This window comes from Chelonia mydas, chromosome 23, assembly GCF_015237465.2.
Source record: "Chelonia mydas isolate rCheMyd1 chromosome 23, rCheMyd1.pri.v2, whole genome shotgun sequence".
In the NCBI taxonomy this organism is placed as follows: Eukaryota; Metazoa; Chordata; order Testudines; family Cheloniidae; genus Chelonia; species Chelonia mydas.
The window spans coordinates 3,933,037-3,957,577 of NC_051263.2; the positions used below are offsets into that span (position 1 = coordinate 3,933,037).

At 55.5% G+C, this 24,541-nt stretch overlaps 1 protein-coding gene across 2 annotated transcripts in view; it reads left to right on the forward strand.

The window, feature by feature from the left end:
- The window catches only part of DLL3 (delta like canonical Notch ligand 3), a 260,953-nt gene that overhangs the window by 16,643 nt on the left and 219,769 nt on the right, over positions 1 to 24,541 (forward strand). For both annotated transcript variants that reach the window (XM_043534749.1, XM_037884704.2), the window contains exon 4: positions 19,532 to 19,789. In XM_043534749.1, coding sequence (XP_043390684.1) covers positions 19,532 to 19,789 — 258 coding nt within the window. The remainder of the gene's footprint in view (positions 1 to 19,531; positions 19,790 to 24,541) is intronic.

The window sequence follows — 24,541 nt, forward strand, 5'->3', positions numbered from 1 at the left end:
CGCACCGTGAGCCTCAGAACCCTTAGAAGTGGCAGAGCAGGAGATGGAGTCGGAGGAGAGGATCGCACCCAAGGCCATTCCCCCCTCTTCTCCAAACGAGGGGGTCATGCCATCACCGCCCTCCATTGAGGATGGTTTCTGCCTATTCCAGGAGCTGGCGAAGATGGTGGCCGACACCCTCCATGCACCATTGGAGGAGGTGAAGGATATGCGTCACCAACTTTGTTGATATCCTCCACACCTCTTCTACCTCTAAAGTCCCCATCCTGCTCAGTGAGGCCATCCTAGATCCCGCTAAGGTGGTGTGGGAAAACCCGGCCCCGGTGGCTCCGCCTCGCAAGGGAGCAGACAAAACTACCAGGCGCTTCTGGAGAAGTATGACTCCCCCAATTACAGGACTTTATTGACAAGGTGCCAGATAGCTCCCGGGATTCCAGGAATGCCAACTGGTGGCCAAAACAACCCTGCAGTCGGCTCTCGACACAACTCCGCTGCGGTGGGGATGAGACGCGTGTCGTAGCTGTGCCTCACGGGTTTCCCAAAGAAGGTGCAGACGATGGTGGAGGACCTCCCCTTTGAAGGGGTGAAGCTGTGTGGGGAGAAAACCGACACCTCCTTCCACTCCTTGAAGGACTCCAGGGCCTCTCTCGGGTCCTTGGGAATCTATACACCAGGGCAAAGGAGACAAGTCAGCCCACGGTACCAGCACAGACCGTATTCGGCGGAATTCCTGGCGCAGCAGCTCTATCAGCCCCAAAGAAAGAAGGGGAGGTTCTCGAAGCAGAAGCCCTCAGGCTCCAAGGCCTCAACCCAACTGCCTGCCCCGAAACCCCGCTTTTGACAGGCCAAGACCACTCCATGCTACCACCTGTAACCTTGCACCTATTTGGCCAGCATTTCTCAGTGCTCAGGAGCACGTAACGTCGAACAGATGGGTCCTAGAGATGGTCCAATCTGGATATTCCATCCACTTCGCATCACTACCCCGCTCCACCACACCCTTCCCCGTCCCTCTTCAGGGACCCTTCTCACATGAGTCTTCTACAGCCGGAGATAGATCCACTCCTGTAGTTAGGAGCCATAGAACCGGTACCTCAACATCTGTGAAGCAAGGGGTTCTACTCGCTACTTCCTGATACCCCAAAGGAAGGGAGGTTGGAGGCCCATCCTGGACCTCCAAGCTCTCAACTTCATCAAAGCTCAGAAGTTCAAGATGGTCATGCTATCAACGGTCGTTCTGTCACTGGAACTGGGAGACTGGTTTTTGGCCCTCGACCTACATGATGCCTATATTTCACATCTCCATGCTACCGGCTGACAGACGTTTCCTTGGGTTCACTCTGCGATACGATCATTACCAATCCGGGGTCCTTCCCTACGGTCTCTCCTCGGCCCAGAGAGGATTTTCCATAGTTCTTTCCATGGTGGCCGTCCATTTAAAATCTCCAGGGATCAGGATCTACCCTGACCTAGACGATGGTCTCCTCCAGGAAGCTTGTCGAGCCCCCGAAGTTACGATGCTCTTGTTCACGGAGTTGGGACTACAGATCAGCTCCCAGAAGTCAACCCTTGCACCTGTGCAATGCCTGGAATTTATAGGGGCCGACCTAGATGCGCTACAAAGCAAAACCATCCAACCCTCCCTCCCTCAAGTGCCAGCCTGAACCTGCCTCCAGCTCCTGGGGCATATGGCAGCCGGCACGGCGGTGACTCCGCACGCCAGACTTCACATGTGGTGCCTACAGCGGTGGTACAGATCGAACAGGGACAGTTTGGCCAAACCCCTGTCACTACCAACCAGGGTCAAAAACTCCCTAGACCGGTGGAAAGACCCGGTCAATGCATGCAAAGAGATCCCCTTTCCTCCAGGGACCACCTTCATTACTTCTCACCACGGATGCATCCCTCCTAGGATGGGGCACACATTGAAATGGGGTCACAACGCAAGGCAGATGGTTTCTGGCGGAGATCTCCCTTCCTATCCGTCCTCTCGAAATGAGGGCAGTCAGGAACACCTGCGCCACTTTCCTCCCGCTGATAGCAGGCTCCAAAGTCCTGCCGGACAACATAGCCGGCACGTATTATGTCTGTCGCCAAGGTGGGGCCAGAACTGCTGCATCTCTCGAAACACCACCTTATCCGCAGCCTACCTTCCGGGCATGCAGAATGTGGTAGCGGACAAATCCAGTCACACCTTCTCGCTAGACCATGAATGGGAGATGCACCCGTCAATACTTCAGGACTTGTTCGCACCATGGGGAACATCATCCACGGATTTATTTGCCACTTACCAAACCAAGAAGTGTCCATGGTTCTGTTCCAGGGCAGGGATTGGACGGCGCTCTCTGGGCGATGCTCCTCCTCCTCCTGTGGGACAAGGACCTTCTTTACACCTTCCTTTTCCTATTCTGCTGAAGGTCCTGCTAAAGATAAAGAGGGACGGGGATCATGTAATTCTGATCACCCCTATCTGGCCGAGACAGACCTGGTACCCTTACCTGATGCAGTTTGCAGTGTAACTGCTGATCTCCCTCCCACCACCCCGCCTCTCCTCACGCAAGACAAGGGGCGCACCCCATACATCCCAACTTGGGGATCCTCCGACTCAAAGCATGTCTCGAGCCCCTTGAGAGCTCATGCTCAAAGGACATACAGGAGTTCCTACTACACGCATGACGTCCTCCACCCGCCGAACTTACCGGCAGAGATGGTCCAGGTTCCAGGGTTGGTGCACGTCCCAGCAAATCTGTCTGGAGCCCCCACCTCTTCTGCAGATTCTGGAATCTGCTCTGACCCTTAAGAAATCGGGGTTATCCCTGAGCTGTCTCAGAGTCTACCTTGCAGCTATTACGGCTTTTCACCACTCTATATACGGGGTCCTCCGTACTGTCGCACCCAGCCACAGAAAGGTTCCTCAAAGGAATAATGAACTTTTCCTTCCCCGTCCCCCCCCTCCACCTTTTTGGGACTGTAATTTAGTATTAAAAGGGTGGCTTCGGCCCCACTTTGAGCCCCTGGCCACCTGTTTGCTATCTCCTCTGTCGACGCAAACTGTCTTTAAGGGTAGGGGAGATCCCCTGTACACGGTATTCTTCCCCGACAAGGTCATGCTAAGGCAGCGTCTGGGGCTTATCCCTAAAGTGGCCTCCTCGTGCCACAGGAACCAGTCTATCCACCTTCCCGCCTCACCGGGACAATAGGGAGGCCATATTCCACACCCTAGGTGGTAGGAGAGCCCTCGCGTTCTACCTCGCTAGGACAAAGGCCTCCAGGAGGTCCCCTGGATTGTCTCTCTCTATGGCAGGAAGGTCTAATGGCTCAGTGCGATCAGCCCAATGACTTTGGAAATGCTGCCAGATTCACGACATGGCCCCTCCAGACCATCTCGATCTCCTCCGCTGTTGCCTTCTTAAAGCCTGGCCCCCTCTCGGAGCTGTGCTGACGAGCCGTACCTGGGCAGAACGTTACGGGATCACCAAGGACGCTGTCTCTGCTGCCTTATTTGGCTCCCCAGGACTTTCATCCGTGGCCCATCCGAGTTGGAAGTCCCAGCCCTCCGCGGGGGATACTGCCTGGGACTCGCCTACAATGGAGCCCCCATGGGGACGTGACTCGAAGAAGAAGCGGCTCGCCCTGTGTGGCTCTTCGAGATGCGTGTCCCTGTGGGGTGCTCCATGACCCGCCCTCCTCCCCTCTACTTCGGCGTCTGGCTATGCCTCTGCGGTAGAGAAGGAACCGGGGTGGGGTTAGCCTCGTGGCGTGGCACAACGGACACGGCTCCCGAAGTCCTCTCATCAGCCGCGCGGGGACCACCTCCGACGGAGCATCCCTAGGGACACGCATCTCCAAGAGCTCAGGGGTGAGTCACTTCTTCTGTGAGCAGTTCCTCCTTATCGGTCGAGACGAGGTCTAACATCGAATTCCCCCAGGTTCGGATGCAACCATTTTTTGAGGTAGGAAATTTTGTTCTCTGCGGTCTGTAGCCATTCCGAGGATGGTTTGGGACCGGTAACCTGAGACCTCCCGCATATGGCGCTCGGGCTGAAATGGCCCTCTCTTTCCCCCGCTCACCCCCACGTTGTAGAGAGTTGTCTAAGGAGCCCCTCGGCCTGTTCCCACGTGTGATTTGAGGGTCTGTAGCACATGCCTCCGACTAGCCCAACTTGTGATTTAGCTGGTTGCACATGGACCCACAAGCATTCAAGATCCTTTTTCCTCCATGTTCTCAGTGACTTGGTAACAGGTAACGTCAGTTCTGAGGTAGTGAGTGGGGTGCAGGGTGGGTGCAGGGCTCCCGTAGGGACAGAGGGGGGAGTGCAGGGGAGGAGCAGGGGTCTCAAAGGGATGGAGAAGGGAGGGAGCGTGGGGGTCTTGGAAGGCTGGAGAGTGGTGGGCAGGGGAGGTGAGGGGGGTCTCGGAGGGATGGAGTGGGTGGGGATGGAGAGGGAGTACAGGGGAGTTGAGGGGGGTGCCGGAGGGATGGAGGGGGGAGGCTGGGGGGTTGGAGAGGGGCAGCAGGGGGTGCAGGAGGGATGGAGGGGATGGGTGGTGGGTCAAAGGGGATGGAGAGGGAATGGGGGGACTGGGTCTTGGTTGGGTGGAGAATGATCAGGGATCTGGAACATCTCGATTGTTGGTGAATGAGGGAATGTGATAAATGTCTCTAACACCCTGGTCCCCGGGACAGAAGGGAGATCGGGAGGGCCTGCTCCCCCTGTCTCTTCACACAAGGACAAGGGGACAGTCAATGAGACCGAACTGTGGGAAATTCAAACCCGATACCCGGAAATGCTTTCTCCCTGCTGTGTCATTAACCAGTGGAACCCACTGCCACAAGGGAACCTAGTGTCACCGACACCAGCTCAGTGCGGCACTCTGTCCTCCTCTAGTAGTGTCTGGGTATGTCTACACTGCAAAATGTGTCTCCTTTGAGTGTTTGTCCACACGCACGTTTCATTAATGGGGCCGCTCGCCCCCATCCTCCAGCTCAGGGTCTTTTACCAAGCAATGTTCACATGGTGGGCCTGCCCACTGGGCCTCCTCAGCCAAGGGAAAAGCCAGCCACCATCGCTTCCTCTCCACCACCTCCCAGCATCGCAACAGAGCGGTTGGTGCCCGTACGGCAGCACGATGGCTCGGCTCATTATTGTGTGATTAGAAAATATGCAACTCCTTGATGTCCCAGACCCGTAAAGGATGGCGAGGCCGGACGGCAGATCCTTCTGGAACACAAATCCGTTGGGCCAGCATCTGATCCAGGCCCGCCAGGTTGGCTGGAGGAACCAAGAGACGTGCTCTTATGTCTCCAGTTCTGCTCAGTTCCCAACTCTGGCTTTGGCTCTGGCTACGACCACTAGGCCTGAGCGCCCACGCCCCACTCTGTGCCACTCTGCTTCTCAGAGCTCAGGCTCGTTACCGATGGTCGTCTCCCCCCGACTCCTGGTTCCTGCTTCCCTGCCCTGCGGTGCTCCTGGTTCCTTCCTTGTTCCTAATCCCTGCCCCTGGTCTCTGACTCATTCCAGCCCTGACCCTTGGCTTGGGTTACAGACTCCGACTGCTGCAGACTGTGTCAGCGGCACCGGGAGCAGCCTCCTCCCGGGGGAGAAACTTGGGCCGCCGGCAACATCTACCAGCACTGGGTAGATTCATGGTGTGGAGCGACCTCTCAGTCCTACAGGAACCTGACGTGCTGCTTCTCTTGACTTCACCCAGACAGTCCCGAGATGGCACCAAGCCGCCCGTGATGCTCAGAGTCACTGTGAACCTGGCGCATTCATTCTCCTTGGTGACCCTGGGTGATAACCGCACAGCTACTCCCCAAGGGCCACCACCATCCTCTACCCCCCACCAGAGCTCTATGGACCACTCCAGGGATGGATACTGGGACCCCATCACTCCATGGTCTGCTCCCCTCTGTGCCCATGTGGCCCTCTTGGGGGGGGGGCGTGTCCATCTCATGGGAAGACAGCACTACCTGGACAGGAGTTGTACGCCAAGGGCTCCTTCAGCCACGTCTGCAGCAACTCCATTAGCACCAGCTCAGCCTTCTTCCAGCTGAGTGGAGGAGCAAGGACAACTTTCCTTCCTCTAATAGACATAAGAACGGCCATCCTGGGTCAGACCAAAGGTCCATCTAGCCCAGTGTCCTGTCTTCCGACAGTGGCCAATGCCAGGTGCCCCAGAGGGAATGAACAGAACAGGTCATCATCAAGTGACCCACCCCCTGTCGCCCATTCCCAGCTTCTGGCAAACGGAGGCCAGCGACTCTTCAGAGCATGGTTTTGTAGATCCAGCAGGACCAGGTGCTTTGCCATCGTTCTCATCCTCACCAGATGAAGCAGCAGTGCCCCTCACCCCAGCCCCACAATCGGATGGGGTTCGCCTCGTGGTGTGGCACAATGGACACTGCTCCCGAAGTTCTCTCATCAGCTGCGCGGGGACCGCTTGGAGGCTAACGGGTTCCAAGACCTCTTGAAGAGAAGAGCAATGGTGCTCCTCCTACCCATGGAGGAAGTCACGGGAGGTGACAGTACTGCTCTACTCCGTGCTGGATGGGCATCAGCTGGAGTACGGTGTCCCGTTTTGGTCACCGCAGTATAGGAAGGAAGTAGAGAAACTGGAAAGGGTCCAGAGGCGAGCGACAAAGATGATCAGAGGGTGGAACACAAGCCGTATGAGCAGAGGCTGAAGGAGCTGGGTATGGCTAGTTGGGAAAAGAGGAGATGAAATGGGGACACGATAGCGGTCTTCAGATACTTGGAAAGCTGCCCGAAGAAAGCTGGAGAAAAGTTGTTCTCCCTTCCCACAGAGGGCAGGACAAGGGGCAGTGGGTTCAAACGACAGCCCAGCAGATGTAGATTAAATCTCAGGAAAAAATCCCTCGCTGTACGAGCAGTAGGACAATGGAACAATGTGTCTAAGCTGGAGGTGTAGTTTCCGGCTGAGGTAGACATACCTGTGTTGCTCTGATCGAGTCAGGGTGCTAAAAAGAGCAGTGTAGCCACGGTGGCGGGATGGATCAATCCTGGGATCGCCTGGGGGACAGTCGGTAATGAAAAGCGGTCTGCAAGCTGCGCTGGCTGCAGCAGACGATGCTGCCTCTCGCTCCGTGGCCATGGTGGTGGGCGTGCTCTGGTCGTTGCTTTCTGAAATGCTTCCTTCTAGGAGCTGGTGTGTAAACACCGAAGGATTGTGATGTCACCCCGGAGTGGTGAACTTCACCATTGCTCCTCAAAAAACAATCCTGACCATGCTTCTTTCACCACAGGTTCACAAAACCCCTCCAGGAAGAAACAGCACTTCCGCAGGAGAAAGGCAGCCTGCTTCATTGACCCAGCCGTCCCACCCTCCTCCTTAGAAACACCTGTGTTGATGGGTTGGCCGGGAGATCCAGACCATGAGGGTATTCACTAAAGCTCCGGAGATTGCAGCAAAACACTGAAGCAAGAAAGGCATGTTAGTATTCCCTCATCGGGACGGTTGGCTGGTTCAGGGAAAGTCGCCTTGCTGGGTCTCAAAGGCTGCTCAATATACCCGCAGCCTGGTGCCAAGCCTGGAGTTCATGGGTGCATTGCTCAAACCCATGGACTTCCTACCTTGGGACAGGTTCAAGAATCTCTCGTTCCTGATCTCATGGTGGTGGTGGAGGAGTGAGACTCTTTAGTTGGGAGAAATTTCCTTGCTGCTCTTGTAGTCCGACATGAGGCTAGGAGGACCACCTCCGATGCATGCAGGGCTGGCCGAGGCCTGTCTGCTCCCCAGGCAAATAGCATCTGGATATGGCCCTCTTCATGCCCCCGTTGGGTCGATCATCTCTGACTTGGTGGAAAGACCCAGTGAATGCCCCATTGCACCTCCCCAACTATCCAGGATGAGGGTGATGGACACATTGCTCTCGGGATGGGCAACATATATGGACAACCTGCAGACACAGGGCCTGTGGGTGTCCTGAGGGACAGAGATGCACATCGACCTCTGAGAGCTCAGGGTGCTGCTCAAGCCCAGAGAGTCCTCCTTGAGTCATATCGGACGATGGCACAGCCAGATAAATGACGGACAATACCACCTCCATGTTCTACCTCAACAAGCCAGGGAGGTGGCAGATCCAACCCGCTTGGCCAAGAAACCATTTGGCTACGGAACTGGGGCATCAGATGTTGGATCGCCCTCTCGGCTGTCCATCTACCCAGTCTGAAGATCACCACAGCAGACGGTTGGAGCAGGTACATCTCCTTGAACCACGAGTGGGAACTCAAGGACTCCATTTTTCAAGCCATCTTCTCAGACTGGCGCTATCCAGGGACGCAGCCATTTGCAAGATGAAACACCTTCAGGATGTCCAGAAACCAAGATGGTCTTGGCCACAGTCTCGGCCTGAGAGCACCCGGCATGGCTGAGATAGTCTTGGTTTCTGACATCCTGAGACTTTCCGAGACTTGGCTCAAGACCTTACCTCTGGTAGCAGACCTAATGTCACAGGACAAGGGGAAAGTCCTTCATCTGGATCTGAAGTCTCCTCATCTCACAGCTGGGCTGCTGGATGGTTGTTGAGAGTCCTGCTTCTCGGCCGTTTGGGATATCCCAGTTGGCAGCTGGACAGACTCTACAAGACAGACCTACCTTGCAAAATGGCCGAGATTTTCTCACTGGTGGTGTCAAAAATCTCTGAACGCTCAGAAGGCATCCATGCCCGTGGTCCTGGATTATCGACTGGAACTCAAATGGCTTAACTTGTCACTGAGCTCTCACCGATGTTATGCTTGGCTGTGATCTCTAAACCTCCTCCCCCTATAGAGGGCCAATCTACCTTCTCACGCCCAGTGGTCTTGACATTTCTAAAAGGCCTGATCAGTGAGTTTCTGCCTATTCTGGTTTCCCCATTGGACCTCAACCTGATTGTTTCAGTGCTGATGGACCCTCCGTTCAAGCTAATGGCGATTTGTGCTCTCTTGCAATTGTCTCTGAAAATGTCTTTCAGGGTATCTATCACCTTGGTGAGGAGGGTAGGAGAGAGTCAAGCATGGCTGGCTGGCCCTCCTTCATAGAATCATAGAATATCAGGGTTGGAGGGGACTTCAGGAGATCATCTAGTCCAACCCCCTGCTCAAAGCAGGACCAATCCCCAACTAAATCATCCCAGCCAGGGCTTTGTCAAGCCTGACCTTAAAAACTTCCACCACCTCCCTAGGTAATGCAGTCCAGTGTTTCACCACCCTCCTAGTGAAAAAGATTTTCCTAATATCCAACCTAAACCTCCCCCACTGCAACTTGAGACCATTACTCCTTTATTCTGTAGTTGGCTATCCAGTGTCTTTAAGAACCCATCCAAAGTTCTTGCCGAAAGGTAGTCACAGAATTCCATCTGAACCAGCAAATCCACCTACTTGTGTTCTATCTTAAGCCTCGTGCTTCCAGCTCTTCACACCTGAGACGTCAAACAAGTCCCGGCTTCCTATCTACAAAGAAAGAAGCCATGCAGATCTTCACTTAGCCCTTTTGTGGCCATCGTAGGAAGGAAGAGAGGCAAAGCCTTTGTCCATGTGGATTCCTGACGATATGAGAACTTGCTATGAGGTGGCAAAGGACTCCCCCATCCTTTTTGAGACTCGTTCCATCACAGCCTCAGCAGCCTCCTTAAAGAAAGTGCACACATGCAGGACAGCCACTTGGGGCGCTATCCATTCATTCACTAAGCACTAGGTACTCACTGAAGTCTCCAGCTTGGAAGCTGTGTTCAGCAGGCCCATACTTGAGTCTCTTTATTCTCTTAGACTCGATGCACTGGAGTCAGCATCAATATAATGTGCGTATAGACAATGAACCGCTGTAACTTCTCCTTTGAGCCGCTGAGATGTCGTCCATAAGCACATGCCAGGAGCCCTTTTTAACTCTGATTCTGTGGTGAAGAGGAACGGAGCGTGCTGACACACTCCATGGTTTTCCGCAAGGGTGTCTAAAGGCGAAGAGCTACCAGGATGCGGACGTGCCGTGTGGACACTCCTGGCCACAAGACTCTGAACTCCACCGCCGTGCGTGCACCCCACCCACTCGAATGTGCACATGGACCACACAGCTTGAACTCCAGTCACTGTACAAGGTTAGCGACTTCTCATTCTCCTCTTTACTCGGGTTCGCAGCTGGAGTTAGAGAAGCCTGGAGTTTAGAGCCAATTGGTTGGGTCTTCATTGCTGTTTTAACCCAGGTTAGCTAACGCGAATTAAGAACATGAGTTAAGAACACACCTTTTTTGCAGTGTAGACATACCCCTAGTGGTGGAAGAGCCTGCTGTAGCCTTGATCGGGGAGCTGGGTCTCATAGCTTGGGCAGGAAAAGCTCCTGCCTTTAAATCCAGAGGTCCCCAGTTCTATCCCTACTGCTGCTGACCCACCCATGGGTACCACATTGGTTGCACAAGAGAAAAAGGTCTTGGACATTCATGTAGAGAACAAGAATATGCAGGGTTAGAGTCTGTACAGGAGGGAGCTAAACCTCCCGCTCCAAGGCTTAAGATCTGTAGTTAGTAAAGACCAGGGTGAGATCTGTGTGGGGAGCAGATTATTCCCCTCGGCTACTACAGAGTTTTTACACCTTTCTGTGTTGCATCCAGTGCGGGGTGCTGTCAGAACTAGGATACCAAGCTGGGTGGGCCTCGGCTGTGATCCAGAATCCTCTGGCGATTCCTATGAGAGTTGTTTGCTGGGAGGCGTGGGGGTTGGGTGGGTGGTGCATTCTGTATCCTACTGCTGACACCAGCTGTCATGGATCTACAGCTATCATTGCTCCAGCCTTCATACGGTCTCTTAAGAGGTCCCCTATTTCTTGCCAAGCCTGCGCATAGCCTTTCCCAAGGGTGAATTCTGCAGCTCTCCGACTCCCAGACTGGACCTTCATCTCTGGCACCCCCTGTTTTTGTCCTGGCGCTCTACTGAGAGTGCAGCTGAGATAAGATTCTTGTAGAGACTTGTACCCATTCAAGGAGCCGTGCACCCAGGGCATGCGTGGGGTGAGACCAGGAGCCTTTTCAGAACAACAGAGCATTGAGCAGTCACTAGAAATCCAGCACTGGAGAGTCTTTCTTTAGCCAAGTTTAAGACAGTCTATATGGGCAGAAGCAAATGCTCTCATATCCCATGCTCTCCTTGGGTCCACCTTGTGTCTTTGTCCTAGTTCTTAACACAAACCCCAGTGCCTCCTACCTCTCTGTCCTTACCCCTGCAACTCCTCTGCGTCCCAGCTCTTCTATTTCCTGAGCGGCTGGGGCAAAGTGCTTATGAACAGATCTTCCATTCATCTGTGTGGATTCCATTTGGTTCTTTTAGGTCCATCCCAGAGACTGCCATTGTCTGCCTGACATCCAGCCCCGCCACGCTCCCCAGAGTAGGAACTGGCCCCTTTCCACTCAGTCGGTAAACTGAGTCACGCGTCGTTCATAAAAAGATCACAAGCAATTCCCCCGTTCTTCACCTCGCTTCCAGAACAGAGTGAGATCGCTGCCCTCCGCCCTCCCCCCCGGCAGAGATCTAAGGACGTTTGAACCCCCTCTGAAGTTGGGACTCCACGTTCATAGAATTATAGAAGATCAGGGTTGGAAGAAACCTCAGGAGGTCACCTAGTCCAACCCCCTGCTTAAAGCAGGACCAACCCCAACTAAATCATCCCAGCCAGGGCTTTGTCAAGCCTGACCTTAAAAACCTCTAAGGAAGGCGATTCCACCACCTCCCTAGGTAACGCATTCCAGTGTTTCACCACCCTCCTACTGAAATAGTGTTTCCTAATATCCAACCTAGACTCCCCCACTGTAGCTTGAGACCATTGCTCCTTGTTCGGTCATCTGCCACCACTGAGAACAGCCAAGCTCCATCCTCTTTGGAACCCCCCTTCAGGTAGTTGAAGGCTGCTATCAAATCCCCCCTCACTCTTTTCTCTTCTGCAGACTAAATAACCCCAGTTCCCTCAGCCACTCCTCGTAAGTCATGTGCCCCAGCCCCCTAATAATTTTCATTGCCCTCCGCTGGACTCTCTCCAATTTGTCCACATTGTTTCTATAGCGGGGGGCCCAAAACTGGACGCAATACTCCAGATGAGGCCCCACCAGTGCCGAATAGAGGGGAATAATCACTTCCCTTGATCTGCTGGCAATGCTCCTACTAATGCAGCCCAATATGCCGTTGGCCTTCTTGGCAGCAAGGGCTCACTGCTGACTCATATCCAGCTTCTCATTCGCTGTAACCCCTAGGTCCTTTTCTGCAGAACTGCTGCTCAGCCATTCGGTCCCTAGTCTGTAGTGGTGCATGGGATTCTTCCGTCCTAAGTGCAGGACTCTGCACTTGTTGAACCCCATCAGATTTCTTTTGGTCCAATCCTCCAATTTGTCTAGGTCACTCTGGACCCTATCCCTACCCTCCAGCGTATCTACCTCTCCCCCCAGCTTAGCGTTCTCCTACTTCAGTGAAACCGCAACAGTGATCAGAACCTGCCGGGGCAAACGTCCCCAATTCCCTGGAGAACTTTTCTTCCAGATAATCTCTAGGGTCTTACAGAAGAGCTGCTATTCATTAAACAACATGCAGTTGTCATATAGCAGGATAGAGCCGTTTCAAATCCATCCCACACATTTTCTCCTTTAGGGTCACGCTAGCAAGGACCACATGGGGAGCTTTCATGCACTCCCCTCTACACCCCTTTGCCATCCTAAAGCCTTCGGGTTTGAGGCTGTAATCTGGCCCTGCCTCTACCTCCTCCCATTCCTCCGGGTGTCAGCTGTCTGGGCTGCAGCCTGGGGTGTCCTTCCCACTAGGGTGGGCTAGGAAGTGCCTCTTTGAATAGTTTGTGGGTGGGAGCAGGGCAGGTTAGCCCAGCTCAGCAGGGGGACATAACCCAGCTGTAACTCTGGGGCTCTGGGTGTCCCGGGTGCAGCGTTGGCAGGCTCCCTCTGGAGTTGTCTCCACCCCGGGGCTGTGCGTATGCCAGGACCCCATTTCCTCTCTTGCAGAGAAGTCATTGTCTCTTTCCCTGCTCCCCAATGTTATTCAGGGCCTCATGGCCACCCTGTGAAAAGATGTCTCTGCCATCATCTGTGGCCTCTCGGCTGCTTTACCCTTCTCTGGGGCTTTTCCCACCCCCTGACAGGGTTCATGCTTCTGGCAGTCCCTCTCCCCGTGCACGCTCAGCCAGGAACTCAGCCGCGACAAGGCTCAGCTGTGCCTCAGTTTACCCAGTGCAGGCAGGTAGGGAAGTAACTGCCTTGGTCACAGATGCAGGCTTCAGGGAGTTCACCCTAGAGCTGGTGAGACTCTTGCCTCCTGGGTGGAGCTGGGTGGGGGTCCTTCCTCTGCCCCACTCCAGGTCAGGTATCCGTCTACAGACGGGGAGGTGTCGTGAGTTTACCAGCATTTCCCTTGGGTGACCTGCTTGACACCTCCAGGCCTGTCCGTGTGGCTCCCCTCAGTGCTTGCCCCAGGCCTTTGGCTCGTACCGAGAGAAGGGCTGGACTGTGCCTTAAAGCTCCATTTACCTCACCTAGCTGGTCTTGTATCCTGGGACCGACACAGCTCCAAGAATGCTGCAACCGTTCACCGCTACAGGGTCCCTTCCAAGAAGTAATGCAAAAGGGGTCTCAACCAGGATCCCCACCTGCAGCGCTGCCGGAGTCTGCCCAGAACTCTGTGCTGCCGGGTGTACCATGGGTTTCGTACTCGGAACCTGCCCCAGATTGCAGTGTTCGACGTGGCTTTACTACGTGGGGATTGGCTCCGGTGTCCCGCTGTCCCCTGAAAATCTCCCTGTAAGCTCCCACCTTTTGCTCCCTTTGGGGATCAGCTGGATCTGGGGCCAGGTGAGTCCAATAGGGCATGCGCACCAGTGTGCGGAGCGGGGACTTCTCTTCCAGAAGATCCTATCCACGAGAGGCGCTGGCTGGGTAACATCTTTCTCCCACATGGTCACTCACACAGCTAACGTACCGGCTGCCTTCTTGGCTGGGCAGATGATGGATTAACCCTTCGGTTCTGGGCAGGCCCCAGGAAACGGAGACTCAGGCAGAACGCCCCATTATGCCCCATCCTTCTGCAGATATTGCAGCTTAGATCTTTGGGATCCGGGGGCTACCCAGGTCAGCTGCCCCCTCCTAGTTTGGGTTTACCCAAATCCCACATCTGGGGCACTTCCTCCCCCCATGCCTAGGCCTATCCCCTTTGGGTCTTGTTTAATAACGACGTACTGTCCACAAACTCACGTGTCGATCAGCCTGTGACCGACATCCTTAGACTTCTGATCCACTAACCATATTTTCACGGATCTCAAGACCAGAAGGGACCATTGTGATCATCTGGTCTGATCTCCTGTACGACGCAGACCAGAGGATGGCCCCAAAAGACTCCCTGGAGCAAGGTCTTTCCAAAAAAGCCTCCCACCTTCTTGTAAACCATCCAATCTTTTAAATTCCACATTGAGTGGAATTGTTCTAACCCAACAAAGCCTCCAGAGAAGTGACTCCTCCTTCAGTACCCCGTTGGTGGAGCTATTCTCCCACCAGGGTGGCAACTTCCGTATATGTCCCTCCCATGGTCTTCTGCACCCCCACACCCCAAAACCTTGTCCTAGAAGCCACAGGGGTCAATTCAGACATAAGCAGTAGGGCCCCTTTGCACTGCACCTAGTCCCCAGTATCAGCCCCATCAGTTTGACTAGACGCCTGATGGCTTTAGGCCCCGGTATGGGAGTGAGACATCGGAGTCCATCTGCAGGGGGGATTGGATTCAAATTACTAGCCTACTCCAAGGCAGCGAGGAAGGTCTCTCTGTCCCCATCCTCCTCCAAGTGGGGCAGTAATGTAGTATCTGTGGAGTAGATCTCCCCAGCTGGGGCTCCATGTGGCCTCTTGCTCCTTGGCGCCTTGATTTCCAGTTCCCACGTCCCTCTGCCGTGACTCGCGTTTTGGCTGCAACACGCTTGCGCGTCTTGTTCTTGCTCAGTGGGCTGGACCTGGCTGTCTCCAGCTTCGGTGCCTCCATGTGGCGCTCCTTTGCTTTCAGCCCCAGTCTCTGTGGCTCCAGCTCGTGTGTTGGGGCATTCTCCAATTCTCCCCTCCTCTCTGCTCTCAAGCTGAGCCGATCGCTTGGAACCCCTTCTGGGTTTGGACCATGGTTCTAGCCATGCAGCCATCTGTGCCTCGTTTAACTGTCCAGCATTTAGCCTTCTCGCGCTCTACAGCTCTACGGTCTTCCATGCCATTTGCCTTAACGTTTCCTTTCACTAACCTTGGTTGGTTGGTTTTTTTCCCCTGCTGTGGTCACTGGATGCAAAATACTACTGGTGCATCCAAAATCCCACTACTGCCACCAGATGTCATGGATCAACATGGGTTCAGTGCTCCAGCCTTCATCCAGTCCCTTAGAACAGTGGCTCCCAATCTTTCCAGACTACTGTAAGCCTTTCAGGAGTCTGATTTGTCTTGCGTACCCCCAAGTTTCACCTCACTTAAAAACGACTTGCTTACAAAACCAGACCTAAAAAACCCAAAAGTGTCACAGCTCACTATTACTGAAAAATGGCTGACTCTCTCATTTTTACCATATAATTATAAAATAAACCCATTGGAATATAAACATACTTTTCAGCATATAGCGCAGTATAAACAAGTCCTTGTATTAGTTTTTAGTTTGTACTGACTTTGCTAGTGCTTTTTTATGGAGCCTGTTGTAAAATTAGGCAAATACTGTATCTAAATGAGTTGATGTCCCCCCTGGAAGATGTCTGTGTACCCCTAGGAGTATACGTACCCCCGGTTGAAAACCACTGTCTTAAAAGGACCACTAGGTCTTGCCTTGCCCTGAGCATAGCCTTTCCCAAAACTCTGGTACCTTGTTTCTGTCCCGATGCTCTAATGAGAGACCAGCCGAGTTCAGACTCCTATAGACCCTTTTACCCCTCCAGGGAGCCGGGCACCTGGGTGTATGCCTGGTGAGACGAGGCAGCCTTTTCAGGACAATGGAGCATTGATTAGTCATTGGGAATCTAGCCTCGGAGAGTGCTGAGGTCTGCATGGAAAAGCCAAGCTAAAGACAATGTCTATCGGGGCAGAAGCAGCTGCCCTGATATCCCATGCTCTCCTGGCATCTATCTTGTGTCTCTGTACCTAGGCCTGGTATCTCCTACGTCTCTGTCTGCACCCCTGCAACCCTGCTCTTCTCTTTCTTGGGCGGCTGGGGGTGAAGGGTTCCTGTGCCAGTCCTTGGATCTGCTATTCATCTGCGTGGGTTCCCTTCAGTTCTTGACGGCACATTTGGGCCCCATTAGAGTCGTAAAACGTAGCCTGGCATAGCTCTGTCAGTTGGGGGAGTGCAAAAGCCACTGCCCCCCTAGCCAACTTAGCTATGCCAACACAGCCGTCAGCGGGGAGATAGAGTGCTTCTGGTGGTTTGGCTACTGTCGGTCGGGAAGCTGGTGTTACCATACAGGTCAGCACTCCTTCTGTCGCATATGCTGCGTCTACACTAGGGAGCTATGCTGGTTTAGGTTCTGCAGGGTAGATCTGGCCTCAGGCAGAGCTGTTATACACACGTGCCTCGCTCCCTATCCCCAGAGGAGGCACTGACCCCTTCCCAGGCAGTGGGTAAACCGAGTCACACACTGTTCCTTAAAATGTTACAAGACATTTCCACATTCTCCCCAGGGTGCTGGGTGTGGGGGTAGAGGTGTAGGAGCAGAGAGGGGTGTGGGAATTGGGTGGGGTGGGGAGGACAGGGTAAGGATTAGGGGTGGGGTGGGGAGGAGGGGTGCTGGGTGTGTGTTGTGGGGGGGCTGGAGGCAGGAGCGCAAGTGCTGGAGAAGGGGGTGCAGCGGGAACTCGGGCACGGATGGGAACAGCAAATGGACACACGCCCTCCCCCAAGGGCAGCGCCTGACCCCCTTCCTGCCTCGACTGGGTTGGACCCTCCCCTGACACATGTGGGGCAAGAAGGGGGTATTGTTCTTTTCCCCTTACAGGTTGGCGCTAGTGTCACTGAGCGGGGACAAGGTGGGGTCCCGGGGGGGTGCTATGGGGGGGAAGGTGTAATTGGGTGCGGGGCATGTGCTGTGAGTAAACCTACTTGGCCCCATCTGTGGGGCGTGTGCAAGGTCGCTGGCCTACTCGATTGGGGTCGGGGGGGGGGGTGTATGTGTGGAAAACTAGATGTGATGTATCTTGATTTTTAGGAAGGCTTTTGACACCTTCCCACTTGACATTCTCCTAAGCAGCCTAGGGAAGTGTGGGTCTAGATGGCATGACGACCAGGTGGGTGCGCTCGAAGAGGAGTTATCAATGGTTTGCTGTCAGTTGGGAGGGCGTAACTGGTGGGGTCCTGCAGGGGTCAGTCCTGGGCCTGGTTCCCGTTCAATATTTTCCTGAATGACTTGGAGCACGGAGTGGAGAGGATGCTTATAAAATCTGCAGCTGACACCGAGCTGGGAGGGGTCGCCGACACTTTGGAGGGGAATTGAAAACCACCTGGACAAATTGGAGAATTGGTCTGAAATCAACAAGAGGAAAATCAGTGGACAGCGGTGTGAAATACTTCACTGGGGAAGGAAAAATCAAATGCCCGGGGAATAACTGGCCAGGGGATAATATTGTTGAAAAATAAACTAGGGGATCTAGCGGGTATGAAACCGAATAGGAGTCGGCAATGTGACGCAGGTTTAATCTAATATCTGGGGTGTATTAACAGGAGTGCCGTATGTCCGAAACGGGAGGTAATTGCCCTGCTCTGTGCAGCACTGGGGAGGCCTCAGCTGGAGCGCGGTGTCCACGTGCTTTAGGAGAGACGTGGGCAAATTGGAGAGAGTCCAGAGGAGAGCCACAAAAAGGATCCGAGGTTTAGCAAACCTGCCCGGGGAGGAGAGGTTAAAAGAGTGGGTAGGTTTAGTCTGGAGCAAAGCAGACTGAGAACAGTCGTCAAAGACACTAAGGGCTGTTCGAGAGAGGACGGGGGTCAGCTGTTCTCCATGTCCGCTGAAGGCAGGACAAGACGTAATGGGCGTAATCTGCAGCGAGGGAGACTGAAGGTAGATATTCGGAGCTCTCAGGGAAGGGAAGCTTTGGGGTAAGCTTGCAAGGGAGGTTAGGGAATCCCATCACTGGACAATCACCTGGCCGGGCTGGTCTAGGGTTACTTGGTCCAGACTCGGCACAGAGGGGCTGGACTAGACGGTCTCTTGAGATTCCTTCCGGCCCCACATTGTGATGATTCTGTCTGCCTGGGCAGAGGGCAAGCGGCTGCCAGCTGGGCAGATTCATGGCAGGCGGGGGGCACTGAGTGGGGTGGCGGATGGAGAAGAGATCCCGGGTGGGCTGGGGGCTGGGATTTAAACCAGGGGAGTGAGGGGGAGCTGGTGCAGCAAGTTCATTATGGGGATTAGAAAGGAAAGAACGCAGGTTAGGGGGACTCTCCCCGGGAAGCAGTGACTGAAAAAGACTTTTTGGGGGTGGGGGAACTGAATAACTGGCTGACTATGAGCTCCCAGTGTGACCCTGGGTCCAAAAGAGTCATGACCATCCTGGGCTGTATAAACAGGAGAATCTCATGTAGGAGCAGAGAGGTTCTTTCCCCTCTGTGTTCGGCACCGGTGCGACCGCTGCCGGGATCCTGTCTGGTTCTTCATGAAGGATGTTGGTAAATTGGAGAGGGGTCGGAGAAGAGTCAAGAGAATGATCAAAGGGTTAGAAAACCTGCCTGGTAGTGAGAGACTCACGGAGCTCGATCTGTTTAGCTTAACAAAGAGAAGGTTCAGGGGTGGCTTGATCCCCATCTATCAGCACCTACAGGGGGAACAAATATTTAATCAAGGGCTCATCAGTCTAGTGGAAAAAGGTTAAACGCGATCCAGTGGCTGGAAGTTGCAGCTGGAAATATTCGGATGGGGATATCAGATGCACAGTTTCAACAGTGAGGGGCGTTGCCCCTTAGGACAGCTCCCCACGGGCTCCATCCCTGATGATTTTAAACTTAAGACTGTGGATGTCTTACTAAACAATCTGCTCTAGCTCTGATGGGAAGTTCTCTGGCCTGTGTTACACCGGGGGGTCACGCTGGATGATCACAGAGGTCCCTCCTGTCCTTGGACCTGGCCCACACCCCTTTAAGAGTGACCCCTCCTCTGGGTAGGGAGCAAAGGGCATTACCCAGGGCAGGGCTGGGCAGGAGGAGAGAGGCATTCAATGCATTCCTGCTGCATGACCGTGGGGTGTATACAGGGCGGGGATGTCACCTGTTGGGTCAGTATTATGTGTTTCCCTCTAGTGGCTGGTCCACATAGCCAGCAGCAGTAGTAAGGCCGTTATCCTCTAACGGAGCTCCTCCTTCAGCTGAAGTGAGCAATGTCTATGCCTCGTCCCGAGGCCCTTTGACTTCAGTGGTGTCTGGCTCAGGCCCTTTGTGCTGAAGGGCCCGGTTTTTGGCCCTGCCCATGGGGGAGGGGAAGGATTGTGCTTTTCCCAGGCTCTTCATTGACCGCCCGTTTCTCCTCTTCTCCCCCCTGACCCCCCCATCAGAGGACGCCCAGAACCTGATCAGCCGCCTGGCCACGCGGCGCCGGCTGGCGGTGGGTGAGGACTGGTCCCAGGACGTGCAGCTGGGCGAGCAGAGCGAGCTGCGCTATTCCTATCACGTGCTGTGCGACGAGCACTACTACGGCGAGGGCTGCTCCGACTACTGCCGCCCCCGCGACGACGCCTTCGGGCACTACGCCTGCGACGAGCTGGGCGCCCGCATCTGCCTGCCCGGCTGGAGGGGGGAGTACTGCTCCGAGGGTGAGTGAGTGACGGCCCCCGGGATACACCCCGCCCCCGGCGGACCTCTGACTACACCATGGCCCTGGATATACCACGCCCCATCCAGCGGCGGGCCTCTGAATACACCACGCCCCCCGGATATACCGCCCCCCCAGCGGACCTCTGACTATACCTCGCCCCCCCAGCGGACCTCTGAATACACCACGCCCCCCAGATATACCACGACCCCCGCCCCCGGCGGACCTCTGAATATACCTCGCCCCCCTGCGGACCTCTGAATACACCACGCCCTCCCGCGGACCTCTGAATATACCGCGGACCTCTGAATATACCACGCCGCCCCCCACCGCCCCCAGTGGACCTCTGACTATACCACACCCCCCGCCCCCAGCGGACCTCTGAATACACCACGCCCCCCCGGATATACCACCCCCCCCCCCCCAGCAGACCTCTGACTATACCTTGCCCCCCCAGCGGACCTCTGAATACACCACGCCCCCCAGATATACCACGACCCCCGCCCCCGGCGGACCTCTGAATATACCTCGCCCCCCGGCGGACCTCTGAATACACCATGCCCCCCAGATATACCATGCCCCCCGCCCCCGGCGGACCTCTGAATATACCACGCCCCCGGATATACCACTCTTCCCCCCCCCCCCCCGTGGACCTCTGACTATACCACTCCCCCCCCGTGGACCTCTGAATACACCACGCCCCGCCCGCAGACCTCTGAATACACCACGCCCCCCAGATATACCACATCCTCCCCCGGGACCTCTGAATATACTATGCCCCCCCCCCCGCAGACCTCTGAATATACCACGCCCCCCAGATATGCTACGCCCCCCTCAGACCTCTGAATATACCATGCCCCCCCACCGGGACCTCTGAATACACCACGCGCCCAGGATATACCACGCCCCCGCCCCAGACCTTGGAATATACCACCCCCTGACCTCTCCAATTACATCTTGTTCAAACCCCCGCACCCCCGACTCCTGACTATACCATGCTCTTCCCCCCCCCCCGCCCCCGGACCTCTGAATATACCACACTTCCCCCCCCACCCCGGACCCCTCTAAATACACCTTGCTAGCCCCCCGGAATGCATCTTGCTCTGCCCCAACTCCCCCCAGAATACATGCTGCCCTAGGTCCCCCCCCAAATTCACCTCTCTCTCCCCACAAACCCTCCTGAATAAACCTCGCTCCCACTGAATACACCTTGCTCTCCCAATATACCTTGACCTCCCCAACACACCTCGCTCCCCTGTCCCCCCCAAACACGTCTCTCTCCCCCACGCCTCCAAACCTTCCCCAAATACACTTCTTTCCCCCAAAGACACCTCGCTCTTCCTATCTCCCAACACACACCTCGCTCCCCCAACACACCTCAATCCAGCCATGACCTCTTCTCCCCCCCCCACCCCCCGCCCCCATGTACCTCACTGGGACACTTTTCAGGGCTACCCGAGCTGCCCAGGTGACTTTCTACCAGAGGGGTGGGCAAACGTTTTGGCCCGAGGGCCACATCAGGGAATAGAAATTGTATGGCGGGCCATGAACACTCACAGAATTGGGTTTGGGGTGCGGGCTCTGGGGTGGGGCTGGGGATGAGGAATTTGGGGTGTAGGAGGGTGCTCTGGGCTGAGATCGAGGGGTTCAGAGGGCAGGAAGGAGATCAGGGCTGAGGCAGGGGTGCAGTTTCCAGCTGGGGGGTGCAGGCTCTGGGGTGGGGCTGGGGATGAGAGGTTTGGGGTGCAGGAGGGTGCTCCAGACTGAGGCGGGGGTTGGGGCATGGGGAGAGGTTCGGGGTGCAGGCTCCAAGTGGCGCTTACCTCAAGCGGCTCCCGGAAGTAGTGGCATGTCCCTTCTCCGGCTCCTAGGCAGAGGCGCGGTCCGGCGGCTCTGCACGCTGCCCCATCTACAGGCACCACCCCCTGCAGCTCCCATTGGAGAGCATAGGAGGCGGAGCAGGGCCACGCTGCGGCTTCCGGGAGCCGCACGGTGTGGCCCCCAACCCAGCGCCCCAGCCGGAGCACCAGAGCAGGGCCAAGCCACGTGGTGCGGCTCGTGGGCCGTAGTTTGCCCACCCCCGCTCAACCACCTGCTCACAGCATGACAGCCTATCTGCGCCCACCAGGGCGAACCCTCCCAGCTCTGCCGCCCGCTGGCAGCATGGCAAGCCGCTCTGGGCTCCACGAGCCCCACACTCCCCCAATGCAGGCTAGCAATTTGCACCCCCACCACCCCGCCCCTTGTTTCAACCCAGTGCACCAACCCACTGTCTGTGTGGAAACGGAGGGCGACCCAGGTTGCCGGCCTCCCCTCAGCTCTACAGTGTCCTGAGTGCAAAGCGCCTGGCTGCGTCCAGACTAAAACCAAACCACATATAAGCTTGTTGAACGCCGCTTACGATAAAGATCCGGAATAGGTGCAAGGAACAAGACTGGCAATGCCAGGTTGGTCCCTATGGGTACGGCTACACTGCAATAACAAACCCGTGGCACTGAGTCTCAGAGCCCGGTCAGCTGACTCAGACTTGCGGGGCTCGGGCTGAACATTGCCGTGTAGACGCCTCGTCGTGGGATTTCAGAGCCCGGGCTCCATCCCGAGCCTAAGTGTCTCCACGGCAGTTTTATAGCCCCGCAGCCCGAACCCAGCCACGGCAGTGTCGCGGGTCTTGCGTCGCTGTGTCGACGTCCCCGATGTGCATGCCGCACGTGGCTGACATCGGAGGCTGGCGGCAAGCGGTGTCCGTTGGTTGACGCCCGCACCGTTGTCCTCCTCGCTCTCGGACCCCAGGGCACAAAGGGCGGCGTGGACCGGTGCCCCTCCACTTTCTCCTTGACTCCGACTCAGGCCATGTGGTGGTCTCCATGTCCGTAGCGATCCTTGTTCTTTCAGAACCTGCAGGTATAGATCGCGTCCATCGTTTCGTAGCCGTACTAGTTAACTGGTTCATAGTCTAGTTCTCCCCGCAGAGCGGGACTATGCCCAGAGTCTTGGGATTTAAGGGCCGGGTTGCCTGCCCCTGTTCCTTCTCCAGCAGCGATGAACACCAGGGCTGCCTTCGTGGCCTCGGAGACACTCAGCAAGTGCAGCGTTAGCTCCCTTCTTCGGGGAGGGAAGGAGTGACAATGTTTGAAGGCCAGGAGACTGCAATCGGACCCAGGCCCACATGCAGCAGCCTCAGACTCTGGGAAATGCCCCTCTGAGTACAAGCTCCTAGTAGGGAGGCCGGCCACCTGGGTTTGAACTTCTTTTTGGGGTTTGCCCCCCCATCCGACATTGAGAAAAGTCAGTATTGGATGGCGGATGCCATTTTAAGGAGCATGGCGCATGGGAGCTCACGCCTGCGGGGACGGGGCAATGAGCTCCTCAAAATGGCACCCCTCACGCGGCCTGATCTTGTGTACACGCTGTGCGTGTGAGGTCACACCAGCAGGGGTGGGGCTGTGCACACCTCAAAGTGGCACCACTGCGTGTGAGGTCACACCGGTGGTGGCTGGCCCATGCCGTTCCCAGAAGTACCGGCATGCCTGGTATTCCAGGAATGTGTGAGAGGCCACCTGAGCTCCGCGATTGAGGAAGGGTCTGTGAAGCCCAAGAAGCCCTCTCATGAGAGTAAGGGGCTTGGCCATCAGTGGTGTCATGGAGCCACTTGTACAAAAACAAAATGGTTTCCTCCATGTAGTCACATGGAGGAAGCCATTTTGTAAAGTACACTGGGTGTCCTCCACACAGTGCGACCTCGCTGAGAGGTCACGCCGGCAGGGCAGGGTAGCAGTACTTAAGAAACTCAGGACTGCAGTAGACACAACGGCGTGAAAGGGGAAGGATCCATCGGTACCAGCTCCAACTCCTGGACTGACGGACCGGCATCCCATGGCTTCATCTGGGAGTTCCACCCTGGACTTCCCTTCCACAGGACTGCCTCAGTCTAGGATGGATCCGTCCTTGGGCACACCAGATCTTTCAGCACCAACCTCCAGTACTCCCCGTACTCCAGTTTAAACTGAGACCTTTACTACTCCGGAAAGTATTTTTGCCTTTATATACCTGCAGTCTCCTCTGTTATCAGTCCAGTTCTCCTCAGAGACATCTCTACGCCAGAAGAAATCACTTTGAAAACCCTACTACAGCTACAGGCCGGAGCATTCCTCCTCCGGTACCCTGGTAAAACATGAGATGACTTTTTCATCAGAGGACTCTGACCTTCTGGACAAGACTTCAACCCCTCGGAGAGAGAGATCAGCCCAGGCAGAGCCTCTAGGAGCCATCCTCCTCTCAGACAACCCTACCAAAGGGACCGATGGTGTCCAATGCCTTGGGAGACTCCCCTTCCCCCAGCCAGTTGACCCATCATATTGACCTTACTGGTGCTCTTGAGATTCATGCAGGAATTGTTCTGGATCCATGCAGGAATTGCACTTATCACCTCCCCCTATATGGTACCACAGGCTCTGTCGGGGCATGCGGAGGAGGAAATCAAACCGGCTGCGACAGTTCTAATGGGTGTGTCCTCCTCCTCCCACAATGAGGCAAATGCGCCATCATCCCCTTTCCTGACTGGTGACTACAGGCAGTACCAGGAGCTTTTACGGAGGCCCGTGACCGAGCTCCAGATCCCTCTTGAGGAGGTCCATGACGCACAGTGTAGGCTCCTGGAAGGAAGCCATTTTGGAGCCCGCGAGGCCCTCCTGCGTCCATCCCCTGAACAGGGCAGAAAAGCAGAACTTGGTTCCACTGAAAGAGGCCGAGTTCC